This window comes from Cryptotermes secundus, unplaced genomic scaffold, assembly GCF_002891405.2.
Source record: "Cryptotermes secundus unplaced genomic scaffold, Csec_1.0 scaffold693, whole genome shotgun sequence".
NCBI classification, from domain to species: domain Eukaryota; kingdom Metazoa; phylum Arthropoda; class Insecta; order Blattodea; family Kalotermitidae; genus Cryptotermes; species Cryptotermes secundus.
The window spans coordinates 161,440-179,488 of NW_019722434.1; the positions used below are offsets into that span (position 1 = coordinate 161,440).

An 18,049-nucleotide genomic window follows, 5' to 3' on the forward strand; every position below is an offset into this window, starting at 1 on the left:
GGTCTTTCAGATATTCCCTCTTTATTCCTGAAATGCCTGCTGGTTTCATGTCTTATATTGTTCAGCTTATCCCCATTTATTTTGCTTGGATCCTGTAACCACTGGAATTTGGCTTGTTTCCTTTGGTCATATAATTTTGAGCAGCCTTCATCAAAACACGGCTTATCCTTTTTTAATTCATAATAACCTAGACTCTCTTTGGTAGAAAGTTTATATTCTAATAGTTTCCCAAGCTCTATTAATGTTCACTTCAGTGTCTAAGTTTTCCAAAGCTGAATACCTATCTATTTGTTTACCGACTGCCAGTCTTTCCCTAACTTATGCCACCACCAGGTAGTGGTCAGTATCACAGTCTGCTGCCCTGAATGACTGGACATCAAGTATATTTGAATGGCTTCTCCTATCTATAAAAATATAGTCAATTTGGTTGTGCATCTTTCCAGCAGGAGATGTCCAAGTAAATTTATGAATATTTTAATGTGGGAACATTGTACTTCTGACAATATTTCTGGATGTGGCAATGTTTACTACTCTAACTCCATTATCGTTACTAATTTCATGCAAACTCTCAATCCTAACTGTTGGTTTGAAAATGTCTTTCCTACCTACTTTGTCATTGAAATCGCATAACTATGGTTGAAGCCAGAAGGTCAAGGGTTCAAGTCCAGATGAGGTGGAATTTTTTAATTTACCTGATTATTCCAGCCGCATTATGGCCCTGAGGTTGACTCAGCCTCTAACAGAAATGAGTACCAGGAATCTTCCTGGAGTGTGAAAGGCGGCCAGTGTGCAAGACTGATAGCCTTATCGCCATCTGTGAGCAGACAGTCTAGAGAAAATGTGGGCGCCTCGACATCTCAGGACCCTATGGGCCTTCATGGCCTGTTCCTGGGATAGCTATACTTTTTGCCTATTAGGTGTGAGATAAAATAAGAAATCCAGGGAATCACAGTAACTAGGACAAAGAAGTATCATGTTCTGGAAACCGTTTCACTTTCACATCACTGTGTTTGCACTCACACGGAAACCAAATTAGGCTTTCAGAACGCCACAGACAGATCCCAATAAAGGTGCCCTACCACGGTGTTAAGGAGAATCTTGAGGAAAAAAACAGCAACAGAACAAAAGATTTATGTAAAGAGATCCACAATATCCGAATGACCAAATTGAGGATCATAATAAGATAGGCAGAAGAGTTGTGAAAGGCATGCAATATTTTAATAAAATATTCTGAAAAGAAAAAGCCCATTTGAAAGATATACACTTTAAAGGAAAGAAAAACTGAAATGTGTCAAAGAAGTAGTGTATCAGGGAGATTGTGGCCTGAACTGCAGAGGTCATTGGTTGGTTGTTTGATTACAGTAGTGTATTCACAAATTCATAAGATGTGGAAGAAGAAAAGTCCAGTTTTAGCTTAGGTAAAAGTTCATAACCCTACTGCCACCTTTGGGAAAAATCCCAGCAGTTCCCATGAGCATGTTCCTTTGGAACATTGGTATCCACCCACAGTACTATGTACAGGCATTATACAGATGAGTGGATGAACATATAGCAATAGTCATTTATAGCAGACAACATGAAGAATCACTTAACCCAAGACCTATACCCTTTTTTGCATGCATTACCTGTGTAGTTCACTAAATATTTAAGAGATTTAAAAATGTTCTGAACAAAAGTTGCAGGGGAAATGAATTATACATTTTGTGCCCAATACACTTATTCTCCAAGTCCCATGGTTTTTAAGATCAATGAGTCAGTGTCTTTTAATCATTACAGTACACTATGTACGAGTATACACTTCCTGACTTATTATGTAGCTTGCCCTCAATTTCCTGCAGGTACAACTGGAACGCAAAAATTGGATGTTTACAATTTAAATCAGTAAAGATCCCTTAACATAAATCTTCTGTCTACAACAGCAAAGAAGAAAAAAAAATCTCATGTGATTAATTATCAACCAGATTAATCAAGAATCACAAATCACATTAGTGTTCCTCTTGTTATTTTTATCTTTATTACATTAAATTCTTACCAAATAATTTTAATAAATTAAAACTGAGCCAAGTTCTAATTCTTCATAGTACCTTCATATTTATATCACATGATCCAACATTCATCTTGAAGTACTACTGATGAGTTCTATTTTCTTAACATACTGTCACGTGTTGGGTATGTGTAACGCAACAAATAACTTCACGCCGTTTTGGATCTTAGCAAATTTATTGTACACTCACTCTTACACTTACACAATTTACAGTGTACCAGTTACTGCCATCTGCAGTAGTCACTTCCTCGGTTCAACTGTCTTGAATCCATTCACTCGATACAACTCGTGGCTGCTGGACTTCACCTCATCTCTTTGGAGGTTGGAAACCGACAGCTAATGCTCAACTAACTCCAGCGATTGCTAGACTGCAACTGCACTGCTTAGGCATTCTGGTTTCTCTTATAAACCCTCAGCTAGACAGCGGAAAACGCACTTCACTTCTGTTGCGTAATTACTGTGTTTAGCAATGGCCTAGCAATAGTCGCTGCATGGACTCGCCTGTTGCGTGACGTCACAGCCTAGCAGGGAGGGGCGTTTACCGAGCGTTGTGTAGTGGTGGAAGGAGTGGGGGTATGTGACATCACTCGCGGAAACACAGAGTTCACGTAACCCTTAATTCCTGTTGCGCCATCTACGTTACAATACATTCTCCTCTTCTTCAGTCTTAAGACTTAGGCCCTCGGGCCTGCTCCAATTCAGAATTAACTTATGAAACTCTGTGACTTTTATAAATAGTTGCAAGGCCTTCACAGAACAATGTAAATACAGGAAGAATATGGATATACATTAACACCCCAAGTAGAGGCCGCACCATAGCTCAAGTGGTTAGTCACTGGCTTCCCACTGCGGCAGCCTGGGTTCGATTCCAGGTCTGGTCAAGTGGGATTTGTGGTGGACACAGTGATGGTGGGGCAGGTTTTCTCCGAGTACTTCGGTTTCCCCTGCCAATCTTCATTCCACCAATTGCTCCACAATCACCCTCACCTATCATCTGGGGCTGATACAATAGGTCAGAAGTGGCGGCAGTACAAGGGACTTAGTCCCACCCCACTAGCAATAAAAAAACACCCCAAGTGGGATATGAAGAGTTAAAGACAGTACATGCCTCAGACTGCAAGGCATCTGTGATCACCTCTCCACAGAATGTCTGTTGAAATGGCAGTCCCCACATAAATTCCTTTCAAGGCCATAACAACCTGATATATTACCGGTGTATTTCTATACCGCTGTAACAAATCATGCCAATACATACACTGTATATATATATATGACTACTCATAACATCTTACCCCACTCTCACATTATCATCACATGTAATTATTTTGGGGGACAAAGACCTTGGAAAGTCCAATGAAGACATACTGGATTGTGCGTCATGCATTTCAGTAAACAAATTTCAAAAACTTCTACCACAAAAACTTGTTACCAGATTTTGTCAAAGATTACTCATATTTTCCTGAGGCATTCGACATTACACAGAAATCTGAACTCACCGCTCTCCATCACTTCAGTGCAGCAATGACAAGATGAGAGATTTGAGGTTGTCACAGTGGTGTGAGTGAGCATTACTGTCTTCTGCAATGTGACACCTGCCTCTTGCTGGTTATTTGTTTGACTTACTTCATGGAAGCAGTACATTCCTCTGAAACATTAGTGAATTTCTACCAGACTTTGTGGTGTCACAACCCAGAAGAAAGCACTATTCACTATACGATGGTTTGACAGACCTTATTTCACTGGTTGAAAAGTAAAGTGAGTGCTTCAGAGTTGCTATGTCCTTCACACAACCAGAGCACTCATTGTGTGGCACATGTTTGCTGGTTGATTTACCTAACTAAGCTCTCTGACTATTAGTTTCAAAATGGCCGCATAGCTGTAAATGACAAATAGTAAAAATGTGGATGGAAGCAGTGATGACTCATTAACTTACATGTACACGAGCATAACTTCGTGGGCACACAGCAGTTGCTCAGTCGGTATAGTTCACTTGCAGACTAAAACCACAGAGTTTTTGTTTTGTGTTTGTATGCCAACATAGGCTGGACAAAGAGTGTAAACTCACACTGTGGGGGGGGGGGCAAAAGTATGGTATATTTCATAGTTACAGTGGGCTTGGCAACAGTTTTTTAATGCATTTTTATTTCCTAAAGCCCTGTTGTCACATGGAAGTGACAATGCTCAAGTCTTTGCCACCAATCACACCACTGGTGCCACCATAAAACAATGTTTCTGCTGCCAAACAAACAATGATATATTTCACGAATGCAGCTGGAAATTTTCTGTATGAAACTGCACTGTTGTAGGTAAAAGTGGAGAAACGGGTTGATCTGCTCCCAACTCTTGCCAACTTGACCTACTGCTATTAGGTTAGTGCTACCAATAGTAAAGAGCAGCTACTTTGTATGCAACATCATTAGCTCAATACCTTGATTCTGAATTTTATATTCAAATAAATGTAACACTAAGACACTTTCAGGCATCATTTACAATTTTTGTAGTCTCTCCAATTACTGTAATTACTGATTTTTATTTTGCAAAGGTGATTTCATATTTTGCATACTGCACTGTTTGGTATGGCACTTGGGACATAACAGTGTATGTCTCTGTCCTACACACTTGTGTGCACATTACTTCAAACAAGAACTGGCCAGGCATTACACTGCAGCCACAACACAACCATACTGATGTAGCTCTGTTGGCCGGCCAGCTGATGACCACAAGATGTACACTTGTGAAAAGAATTCAATCTTTCCTTGTACTGCCCCTTACCCTTCCCAACTTCCTATGATGTACTTCAAGCCTGGAGATATTTTGCACCCAACGTTATACACTTATACTTTCTAAGAATGTTTCTGTTTATTTAACAATACCATGTCAACTACAAAGGTTAAAAAATGATGTAATGGATATGAACAGTGACTTCAGAGCCTATGTTACTGTTTACCTAAAACTGTTAAGGCTTGCCATGATCCAGTCTCACCAAAGTTTGTCAAACAGTTCTCTAATATCCAGTTCATATTATAAGTTGACACATGGCACAATATTTTATTATTAACACTTTCTGTTTATAATATTTTGCCCAGCTTGGGAATTCTTACACCACAAGCATGGGCATGTTATGCTTATAAAGCATCCACAAATGTTGCCAGGACCTGAAGAACAAACTTTCCCACAAGTCTTCTCAATTAAAAATATGGATAAATCATAATTAAGTATATAACAAATTAACAGCAGAAACCTGATGTGTAGCAGAAGGCCTGGGTGTCAATGCACTGTCTCGTATGTCTCGAAGTTTTAAGGCACATCTGCAGTGACGGTTATTTGTCATTCTCCATGTGAGAAACCTGAAATTTTGTGACTGATGATGGGTAAGAATATCTGGTGAGGTTACGGTTGGTGTCGATGGGATAGTGGGGTGTGTGAGGGGAACAAAGCTCTTAACTGTGCCCAGGCTTCCAGAATCATCACTGAACTAATCATTTCAACATGTTTCCATGTGAGGCATATGTTGCAAGGTTATGAATCAAGGTACAATGTCACAACTGAGTTCAGTTCAAGTGTTGGCAGCACTGACAGATAACACCTCAATTTCCCTGCTAGATTAACTGTACTTACTTTTAGAAAAATGTCTGGGCATATTGGAATGTTGAGAGCAGCACTGTTTAAAACGAAATCTGACATATCTCAGTGTAGACAGACAGACAGACGAATGGACACAGTACATGCATTCAAATCATCAGTGGTTCTGCTATGTTACAACTGCAAACCGTGAAGCAAATGGCAAGTTCTGAAACATCAGGCCTCACTTAGCAGCACTTATGTGGTGCTGTTGCTCCATGTCCAGGTCTGCCACAGGCTTCCGGAACACTCTGCTGCGGCCACCTTGCCAGACCGCTGACCATCAGATGCATCCAGACACAGGTCAGTCCGCACATTTTTCAGTTTGCCATCCTGTTCACAGACAGTTCAGCACATGAGACCCCCACCTGCTCCAACTACTTCCTGCATATGCAAGGCATTCCTAACAAACAACATACTGCTGTTGAAAACATGGATTGGAGACATACCATGCAAACAAAGTGATCTATTGTGAGCAGATCATGTCTATCTGTATGTAAAATGTAAAAGTAAAGTTATCCCAGTGCTTAATTAAGCACCATACCATGATGATGTATGGCAGAGTGTTGTTGCAGCACTAGATGCAGATGAGAGGTGAGCTTCATGCACCTGCTGTTTCACACTCAGTACCCACCCACAACAAAAGCCTATCACTGTACTGACTCTCTGAAGACTGGCATATGCTCAGTCTGGTACCAACCTCCATTCGCCACTCCTGGTTGCCTTTCTGGCCATGACAGTGGAACATGATAACCTGTACTGGTGTGGCCAGTGGGTTCTGTATCTCGGCACAGAAGTTCTCCTGTCGCAGCTCCCCTGTCAGCGTCAGCGAGAAGAACTGCGACCATAACAGCAATTCATTATTTCTCCTCTTAGATTATCTGCACCAAGAGAAATAAGGTAAAATGGGGGGTGGGGGGGATAATGAGGACTGTAGGATCTGGGGTTTTCAGAGCCATGGCCATACAAAGTTCTCTCTCCTGTGTAGTCAGCTGAAAGTTCACTGAACAATCACCTCCATCTTCAGGGATGAACTGTAAGCCAAGCAAGAAACCAGCATGAAGCTTGAAGCAAAAAGAGCTTGATTCTGCTTCATACATGCTAGTTTATTGCTAGGCTTAAGCTTCATCCCTGATGATGGAGTGACAAGTTCCTTTGAAACACTGGTTCACTTTCAACAGACTACATGATATTATGTCCCAAAAGACAGAACTCCTGATACTGAGGAACTTCGTAATTTGTACACTTTGCCTAATGCAATGAGGACAGACAAAGGTCATGAGAACTCCTGATACTGAGGAACTTTGTAATTTGTACACTTTGCCTAATGCATTGAGGACAGGCAAAGGTCATGATAAGCCCCCCACACACACACACACATACACAACATTTTGGAAGAACAACCTCTCAGAAAGTTTCTACAGTGAACAAAGAGACAGTGGAAACATAAGACAAAATGGATTTTATGAAAAAACATATAGGAAACTTGTAACTGGCTGTGCACTGTGTTCAATGGGAGGTCTTGGTGTTGTCAGTGTGACATTGCAGATGGTGTAGACATAGGGCTCTTAAAATGGTTCAGATATTTGAAGATATTATATATACTGAAGTTGTTTAGTGTTGGATGATATGGAAAGACAAAATTTTACTGAAGGGTGTGTGGGATGTCGTATGAATGAATAGACAACCACTAGTTGAACTCCCACCCAATCACTTGGACGCCGGAGCTCCACAAGGCCTTCGAAGAGTGCAAGGCGAGTTTGTCACGCGCCACACTACTGGCTCACCCCGATCCATCCGCGCCACTTGCACTCGTCACAGATGCCTCCACGTCCGCAATGGGTGCCGTGCTACAGCAACGCGTCAAGAACGCCTGGCAGCCCCTGGCATTCTTCTCAAGAAAACTCAACCCGGCCCAGCAAAAATACAGTGCGTATGACCGCGAGCTGCTGGCCATCTACGAGGCCGTAAAGCACTTTCGCCACATGCTGGAAGCGCGCCACTTCAGCATCTTCACAGACCACAAACCTATCACCTACGCTTTCCAGCAGAAAAGGGACAAATGCTCACCAAGGCAATTCAACCACCTGGATTTCATAGCACAATTCACAAGGAAGTTCCAGTAACAAGTGAGGTAAAGAAATGAATGACTTTAATTGACAAAATTCTATGAGATTAGGTGAGAATTATGGTCACACTCCATTTCAATGACACCGAGCTTTTACCAGGCTTGTATCGAAACAGGTATGAGTCAGACAGAAGGAAACTGACCTGACTTGAGGTTGCCTTCGGGTGACAGTTGTACAGCCCCAGCTCATACTGCTCCCCATTGGTACCTTTCTGAAGGTTGTCGAGACACCTCTGGTGGTTCTGTGCCTGCACACAAACAACACAATGCAGGGTGTCTGCTAGAGGCTGACATGGGCACTAAGCCAAACACACGTACCTGCCCAAATGCCTCAACATTTTCTGTTGGAATGAACATGCCTGGATACACATTCTGCAAGTACCATCTGAATGGCTTACATTTCAGTCGCTTCTTCAGATTCACGCGTTCAGTCAGGTCTCCAATGTCCCGACCCTGAAGAAAGAACCAAGTTTGCCTATTTTTGGATATTAAAAAGTTAACAGCAAGAATATGTGAGAAATTTTCTTTATAGGTGGGGAAATTTCATGAAAAGCCAGAGTTGGAAGAAAGAACGGTCACTGATAACTAGTGAAACACACTAATTAATACAGAATATTCACTAACAAATAAAAATCAGAATGCAAATGAGACTGGCAGATAAAAAAGTAAATAAAGGTAGACGAGAGTAATGGGAGAATGACAGGTAAGAGCCACTCAGCTAAACAGCATGTACATCTTAAACAACTCACACATTCTGCCTGAATGCTCTTTTGCAGTCAGGGAATAAACACCATAACAACACTAGAAAAGATGCTCGTTTTCATGAATCACTTCTGGGCTTTTTAAATATCAAACCATTTTAATGCAAAATTTTGTAAGCATCTGTAAATTATGCATGAAACTTGTTTGCAGTAGTCCACACTAAGGGTTTGATCTCATAAATAATGGAGGACTATTCAGTGAATGAACTATGATGGAGCAGCCCACGTAGTGTTGTCACGGTGGTGCAGTCTTTTGCCATTACTGTCATATAAGTATGAAGCATTATGGTGGCATGGAAAGATAACTATATGCTATGGACATGTAGCTAAATGGGAGAGAGAAGCACAACACACATTACTGTCGGGGAAACATGCAAAAGAATGTAAGGTAAAATTAAAATGGATCCAAAGGAAACAGAACCACTCACACCAGCTCAAGATAGTATCAAAGAGTGAGCAGTGATATCACTGATGTTAAACTTTTCAGTTTTGTCACCAGTTAGGAAGGCTGTTTGTCAGTGGAAAGCTTTCACATGTTGGGACTAATGAGACCCCTGAACTTACCAGCAAGTCGGGGCGATGCATGTAGAACAAGCTCTTGTACTCATCCAGCCACACTTCCACCATGCGAGCTGTGTTTATCCCATGGGTATCCTTACCTCCTGGGAACGTGTATGGGTGAAAGCTACGGAAGATGTGCCCCACACGAGAGCAGGGGATGGTTTCCAAGGAGCCCCCACACTGCCACACCTGAAGCAGTTATTTTCCCTCTATGACTTCAACTTTATTTTCATCCATAACTGAAGTGACTACAACTGGACATGTCAAGAAACAACAGCAAACACAACACATGTCAAAGTCACATAAAAATTACACAATACTCCATAATGATATATAACAACTGTTATAATATGCATAACAATAAAAGATACATAAGCCCAGATGAAAAATATCAGTAACATAAAACACGTAAACACAATATTAAAAATTGCAAACCAAAAGACAATCAACAAACTAGTCTTCAATCCAACATTATTCGAAAAACTCTTGAAGAGATCAGAAAGAGCTGCACAGCACATCATTTTTTAGTTTCCTCTTAAAAAAATACAATTTTCAATGATTTTCAATTCAAAGGGAGAAACATTTAATATTTTAGTTCCCATATTGATTACACTTTTTCTGCAACGATCAGTATTACAAAACTGAACATACAAATTATGTTTATGTATGGTACTGTAGCTGTGAATGTCAGAATACTGACTTGTGTAGATCTTATTCTTTATTATAAAACAAAATGTGTCAAAGTCTTCATTTGAATATCAGAATAAGCAATAACCAAATAAAATCATACAGATAACCTTCAACCCATGAATGTCTTCTACTGCATGCAGCCATCTGTCCTGGCCTTTCTGTAGTTTAACCCTCACAAACTATTCCACACATCATTTCCAATCCAAAAGGAACTCAAACAGTGTATATATACAACTTGACTATGAAACTGAAATAGACATAACAATAAGGTAAAAGTGAAGTTGTCCCTGTGCTTAATTAAGCACCATTCAATGAAGTCGTTCTTAACCTCAGCATTAAACACAGGTCAGTGGTCAGCTTCCTGGCCAGGACGTTATGTGGGCCCAGAGTTGGTTTTGACACTGTTAACTGTGCACCTGCCAGGAATCAAACAATTCCTTGTTCATCCAGTCTACAGCCTGGTCACTATTATGACAGCTATTTTTTCCAAAACAATGGATGTTTCAACAGTCCCAATACACGTGCTTAATACAACACTGTCACATAACTACTATTTGCAGCAATCTGTCCAAAGATACACATCTTAGTAACATTAATATATACGTTTTGTAGTAAAATTCCCCATTTACGTATATGGTTGACAAAGCCTGAGAGCAACAAATTACAATCATGGGACTCACTCTGAATGACATTTCCAGGTTCTCACCACCCCAGACATCCATTTGTGAATCGTATGAGCCGATCTCCCAGAAATAGTTGCGCTCGATGGCAAAGAGACCCCCTGCCATCGTGGGGGACCTGCAACAATGTGACATCGTCACATACTTTGTAGGGTTCGGCCACCTCAGAAGAAAGGGTCACATGCTGACCACATACCTGGTTGGTGCAACGGAAGAACCTCGTCGGGCCTTTTCTGCTTCGGGAACAACCACCCATGTAAAGTGTCCGCTCCATGTGAACCCACCAACCTGCAACACACCTGTTCACTAGTGTTGACTTCAAACACCTGGCCTTGCCTTCAGTTCTTTTCAACATTCATTGCCACTAAAATTAATGTAATAAACTGCAAAGGTAAATATTCATTTTGTCTAGGCGCCATGTCCACAACAGTACTAATAATAAAACTCATCAATCATCCAAAGACCAGACTGTCCTGCTCCAACCTCAAAACCTAACACGACTGCCATGGATATACTACTTATGGCATTAAAATATGAACTCTGAGCTCCAAGAAAATCAGCCAATAAATTGAAAGACATCTGGTAGTGCAAGACAGAAGAACAGAGAACGAGGGTCAGCCAGACACACAAGCAAACAGCCTACTGCGGTGCCACCTGGAATGACCCACATTCACAAAGTTTCATCTTTCTCTGACCTGCAGAGTAGGAAAAAGTGGCAAAATTGCACCTAATGTGGTTGGTTTGGAAAAGGTTAGTTTCTATGGTTTTATTTAATGATGTTGTCACTAACTTGATAGCATCAAATGGCAGAATTACTGGCAACTATACGCGTCAAATGGTAGAATGATTGGCGAATAATGAATTGCAATGGATCTGGAGGAATACGGTATGTGTGCTAATGGTAATTCTGTATGAAAACTGATCTATAAGTCAGCCGCAATCTCTCACTCTGGTCAGGTGATATACTGACAGACAGGAAGCACTGGGCTTACACCAAGAACTGTATGAAGAAAGTTTTATACCTGGAAAAAGTCTAATGATGACTTGCTGTACATATATTCAAATGTCTTGTCATCGATGACATCAATAATTGGAACGAGCACAGCGGTGCGCTTCTCTTTGATTCGCTGAAGCAGTGGTTCCAACCTGCAACAAACAGGGCGACATTTCAATTAGAATAACACTAGAGTCACCTGAACACATATGTATGCTGTTGGGCATTCAACGCTGCAGGTGTGGTATGAGGCCAAGTACTGTCAGTAAGCCCCACAGTGAGGCAATGCCTTTATGCCAATCATTATGCCCTAGGAGCACCTTCTGTGAACAGATTCATACAACAATGTGACATATACACATCCCCTGATTTACATAAATTTCATGTTAAACACAATTTTGTATGTTTTTTATTTTAAATGTTTCAGTTAAGACTACAATAAAATAAAATAATCTGAAACAAAAAATTATGATTCCTAAACAGCTAACATGAACGGTATTAAAGTCAACTGAATTACATATTTTTACTGGAAATTCAAGGCATAAAAACTGAAGAAGCAATCAAAATTAGCAAAATTTTTAGGTATATGACACAAAATTACATAGCTAGTCCAGGAATACAGCTACTGCAAGAATCTGCATATATTTTAGATTTTATATACACTTCCTTGATATAATCTAAAATATATGCAAAAAATTCCTTGATCCACTGGGAAGACCAAGGCATATGTGGGTGGACAATATAAAAAAGGGATCTTAGCGAGATAGGATGGGATGGTATGCATTGGATTGATCTGGCTCAATACAGGGACCAGTGGAGGGCTCTTGTGAACAGAGTAATGAACTTCCGGGTTCCATAAAATGGAGGGAAATTCTTGAGTAGCTGCAGAATTGGCGGCTCAAGAAGGGCTCAGCTCCGTAAGTAAGTAATACACTTCCTTGATACTGTAACCCACTTGGTGGAAATTTGGTAACATTCACTTCTGTATACATTACATGCAAGGCTCAGCAGAACCAAACTGCCTCAAAATGTTCAGATCTTTATGAATTGTGACGCTGGCACACACACCCTATTGCCTGGTACACTCTTGAAACAGAGGGAACCAATCCTACATCATGTCACAAAGCTGCTAGGCACACCAACAAACTGCCAGTACAATCTTTCCCTCCAACAGCTGACAGATCTTCAGTGGATCAAGAAATTTCTTCCTTAGATGGAAGCTGAATGTTCGTCACCAAATTAAAAAAAGCTTATAATAAGACCATACTTTGAGCAAGTTCAACACAACCTACTTTTACCTAGAAATTAACTCCACATTAATGAATGAATGCAGGGCACTTATTAGTAGATAACTGCAGAGCCAGGCAAGAAATTTCATGCCTTTATGGTACTACAAGGTTAACAGTATCCTCCTATCTATCATAAATTTCTCAAATGTAATCTTACCTTCATATTTGGCTGCACCATAGCTCAAGCAGTTAGTCGTTGGCTTCCCACCACGGTGGCCCGGGTTCGATCCTGGGTCCGGTCAAGTGGGATTTGTGGTGGACAGAGTGGCGCTGGAGCAGGTTTTCTCAGAGTACTTCAGTTTCCCCTGCCAATCTTCATTCCACCAATTGCTCCACAATCACCCTCACATATCATCTGGGGCTGGTACAATAGGCCAGAAGTGGCCGCAGTACAAGTGACTTAGTCCCACCCCACTGGCAATAAAAAAAATAATACCTTCACATTTTCAAGCTTCGATTTTGTATCAATATCTCACCTCTTCCACACATTTCTTGATTTGGTCACACTGATAACATTTTGCAAGCACAAATTTTTGAGCTCCTCATAAGGCAGTTTTCTTCTGCTGCCCATCAGTTACACCCTCTTAGGTTCAAATATTCTCTCAGCATCATTCTCAGACACCCCCAGCAGATGTGAAGCAACGTCTCATACTCATACTGCAGCATGTAGACCCATTTCCAGACAATGCCCACAACACACATGCAGCCAACAGTACAGGAACAGTGTTTTCCGTCTGCAGACGGACTGTTGCTATGCAACAAGCACACTGTGACATCACACAACAGTAGTGGGTAGCGTTCACATGCCATGTGTTTACGATGATGCGTTGTCTGGCCCCCGGCTATATAAGTGGGTGACAAAGTTCAGTTGTGAGAAGTTACAAGAGAGCACAGTAGCGGCACAATCACGAAAAGAGATAGAGTTGGAACTAGAAGTGAGAGTGAGTGTGTCTGACATAGTCCTGAGTTCTGAGTTGCCGTTAGAGTTATGAGAGAGAAAGAGCGGCGGTAGAAGCAAGTGAACAGAATACAGAAGAATACAGGTCAGCCTGTGAGTATCTAAAGTGTGATTGGAAGATTTTGTGTGTAATATTTGTAGTGATAGTTCTGCGTTGATATCCGTTGCTACGAGACAGAGAATTCTAGTGCATGTGAAATGGTGAACTGGAAAGTGTGTAAAACAGCGATAGTGCTGTATTGCCTGTATTTAATTGTAATTAAGAGTGCGTAACCAAAGCGCTAATAAATCCGACCATCCAAACTAGAAGTAGTCATTTCATCACACATACCACCCTACACACACAATACAAAATAACAAATAAAACTATGCTTTTAGGCAGCAGGTGGGAAAACACAGGATGGTGAACAGAATGACAGCAAGCTTCATGCTCAGTAATGCAGCTTTGACCTCTTACTGCTGTCCCCAAATATATGAAGTTTGCCACATTTTCAAAGGATCTGTTACCTAGCTTTATGTTATCATTCTCTTTTGTCCTGTGTTGATGAGATATGCTGTACTGTTTTCTGTGTATATGCTTCTACACCAGACTTGTTCGAAGAAAATCATTTCAGTATCATCCTCGAATTTATACCTACACTCACCAATCTTTCGCTGAGGGTCTCAAGACTAAATTCTGGGTGTATTACTTGTTTCCACCTTGTGTTACAAATATCCTTCACTTATCACTGCAACAACACATGATAAACACTACCATCATGCAGTTTTTTTATTTTCCAGTTACTTCTTCTGTCTCAGATCCAATAGGCTTAATACAAGAATTCCATATAATGCACACTGGGAAAGATGAATGCCTGTGAAAAAGTTCTTTACTGTTATGACACAACATACCAGATGAGATACCAGGTTTGTCAAACTAATGAGGTTGCTCACCAGTTCTGCACCACTTCACAGTGAGCATCCAGAAAGACAAGCACACTGCCAACAGCTGATCTGGCCCCTGCAAGTCTTGCGCGTATCAAGCCTGTCCTCTCTGTCAGACGCAGCAGTCGCACTTTGGAAGGCAGCCGTGTCCTCAGGTAGTAGTCCAGTCTGCCCTGCAACTCCCCTGTGTACACATGATACACAAGTCACACTACATATCATAACATATACAGAGTTACTGTAGCAACAAAATCTGTAGTTGGCATATGTGTCATGCTGTAACCCATTCTAAAAGCATGCAGTGAGTTGGGATGGGTTGCACATCCAAGGAACGAGGCACAAGAATTTACTCTTTATTATAATATCCAGACCTGCTATGGGATGCATCCAACCTCCTAGCCAATGGACACCAACAGCTCTTCCACCTGGAGTAGAGTGGCCAGGGTACAGAGCCATCTAGTGCCTGTATCTAGAATGTAAGAATCTTTACCTCCACCTCTCCATATGTCTTCATGGGGAGATGCTTAATTAAACATAGTGACTTTACCTTTTCCCCTTTTAGTCTAGAAAGAGTTGCCTGGTTTTCATGGAGGTTAGTACACACAGGGCGTGGTCTTGTGGGTTGTGAAACTGTACTATTTATTGTTAAGTGGACATAAACAGTTTTGAGAAGATTTGGTGTGGATATACTGCCCTGATTACACCATGTCACAACCCGGATCACAATCCTGTTTCTTGTGATTCAGCAGAATTTGTTCAAACTGGGCACCTAAAAGTAACTATACATACCATTTCAGTAAAACTGTGTCCCAACACTCTGACACAAATCCGAACATATGAGCACCTTCACACATGCTTGAAGAGTCATGTGTTAACGAGGCACATACAAAACATTAAATGTTGAAATCACCAACATCAGAGCAATATAAAAAGAGCTCCATAATTATTACTCTCAGTCAGATAATTATTAGGGTGATCAAAGACAGGCTGAGGCTGAGAGGCCTGATGCACAAGGAGAATGAAAAAGGAAAACACTACATGGGTAATCTAGACAAATACAGATGAGAGGAAATATTGAAATGGACCCTACCATAATGTGTTGCAAGGATGTGGAGCTGGATTCATGTGTCTCTGAACACAGACCAATGAAAGGCTCTTGTCAACACCATAATGAACTTAGGGGCACACAAGAGGTGGCAGATTTCTTGACTGAGCAACTATCAGCATCACAAGCACACTCTGCCCACACAGACCCACACAGCTTTTCATGGGTTACTTTGCCACACTGTTACTAGGGAGACTGTACAGCATCGAACAGCAGGATAAAGGAAGAGCTGGAAGGATTCTGATGAAAGTAACCATGCTTTATCTGAGGTACCACCCCAGCATTGCGTGAAAGTACTGAGGAAGACCACGAGAAACCTGTACAGATGGTGTCGCACATGAGATTCGAACTGACCACATCTTGAATAAGGGTCTAAAGCATTACCACTATGCAAACAAATTCAGTCTCCACATAAAATCATATGCATTTCAATCAGCTGGGTTAGCTGTATGAACAAATGACAAGCAGCAAAGGACAGCAAATTAATTACTTCTATCACTGCAGTCATCGACCAGAACAATCTCCTTGAGCAGATGTGTGGGTGAGCCATTCAGAACACTGTGCACTGTGCGTATCAGTGAACTCCATGCCTCATTGGTGAACACAATCACGACACTTGCAGAGGGCAGGTCTGAATCATATGTAAGGTCCTTACACCTGCACACATAAGCAAACCTGGCAATCTGCTGACAAAACAACATCTCTCTTACATATAGTGCTGGTGCTGAATGCTGTACTACACATTAGTTGTAGGGCAGTCAATACTACACAAACACCGAGGCTTAGAAAACACCACTGAGAGCATAAAAATGCATAGATCATCTGAAAACACTGATTTCTCATGCTGAGTTCCTTCATACATAAATTTCCTAACCTCAACTGCCTTCATAAAATTCTGGTGAAGTTCCAGTTTGCAGAGTACTAGGAAATCAAGCTCCCTCCTCCCTGTCAACATCAGAAGTTCATTCCTTAAAACATAAATAAAAAAAACTGACTTCTTTCAGGTTTGCATTATTTGAGACAAAAGAAAAGCCTAATATACAAATGAGCACTGGACACTGGCCAGTCCCTTGAGTGTCTCCATTATGCTAGAACTTACTTAAGTACTTACCTTCATTTAGTGTTGTAACAACATATACAAGCTATTATGACAATGTTCACTGACCTCCAGTGAAAGTTTTACATAATTATAAGTTTCCTACGAAAGCACCTGGTTACAGGCAGCAAATTAGTGACCTATATCATGGAAAGCAGAAGCTGTGTCATTACTTAGGAAACAAACAAATGCTTACTTCGGGTTCCGTGCATCCGGCAACTTTCTCGAGAAGGGAATTTTGTCACTCAGAACAATGTTGAAAGCCTCCACTTCCATGAGTTTCTCGGCCTGCTTCGCCTCTTCTCCCTGCAAAATAACGGCCACTCCATTGTCCCCTAACCTAGGAACCTTCATCAATTCATCATCTCTAATTTCTGCTTCGTACTGGTCCTCGATGTTGGAGGGCATACTCCTCAGTTCCGACCCCAGTAAAGCTTGGCTTGCTTGTCTCTGCAGCTCCTTCCTCAGTTTCTGCACCCTTCGATTAATAATCACCACTTCCGCTTCTTCTTCGTCTGCCAGACTGTTTTCGGGACGTCTGATTGACAATACTAACAACGTCACTGATACACATATAATTAAGAAAGCAACCCGCCTATTAACAAAGAATCTACACGTCCGTTTAAACTGCATTATTACATTTTATAATTCAACAAATATAAATTTCCTAACCTCCTCAGTAAAAATTCAATTGTTTCAACCCGTAACCTAACATATGCATTCAAGCATACGTCACCAAAACAAACAGCTACATACCAGGCAACGAATCACCTATGATCAAGATGCAACCAGCAGCAATTATCTGTCAAAAATCTGTTACCTCTCTTATTTACACAGCAACGTCGTGACATTTTCCAGTTCTACAAACACGAGAAATGCTTAGACGAAATTACCACAACCTAGACCATTAGCAAACTTCAGCAAATCGGTCAGTTTGTAATCGAAGATACCATGGTGAACAAGCGACTGGGCAGTCATACCGGTCATACCTGTCATACCCACGGGTCACGTAATAAAGTACCGAATTGCGCACCTGTGTTTTAGTTTTCTCCTGCATACAAGGAAGAAATCTTCAAGGATCTTCAAACCTCGGCTTTTTTTTTTTTTGCAGCAGCAGCAAATTTAAAACTGTCTATGAAGTGGCTGGCTAAAATATTATAGTGTTATGCTACTAGTTTCCCTCGCTTTTTGATGAAGC

General features: G+C 41.1%; 1 protein-coding gene across 1 annotated transcript; it reads right to left on the bottom strand.

Annotated features, from left to right (window-relative positions):
- Positions 1-4,473: 4,473 nt before the first annotated feature.
- On the bottom strand, positions 4,474-17,828 carry LOC111861461 (polypeptide N-acetylgalactosaminyltransferase 1). Its single transcript, XM_023846069.2, has 11 exons — positions 17,048-17,828; positions 16,246-16,412; positions 14,660-14,834; positions 11,508-11,631; positions 10,682-10,773; positions 10,486-10,603; positions 9,119-9,304; positions 8,112-8,246; positions 7,937-8,041; positions 6,366-6,503; positions 4,474-5,998 (listed from the first exon to the last, which is right to left on the bottom strand). The coding sequence occupies exons 1-11, from the start codon at positions 17,482-17,484 to the stop codon at positions 5,864-5,866; spliced, it is 1,812 nt and encodes a 603-aa protein (XP_023701837.1). The 5' UTR covers positions 17,485-17,828; the 3' UTR covers positions 4,474-5,863.
- Positions 17,829-18,049: the final 221 nt, after the last annotated feature.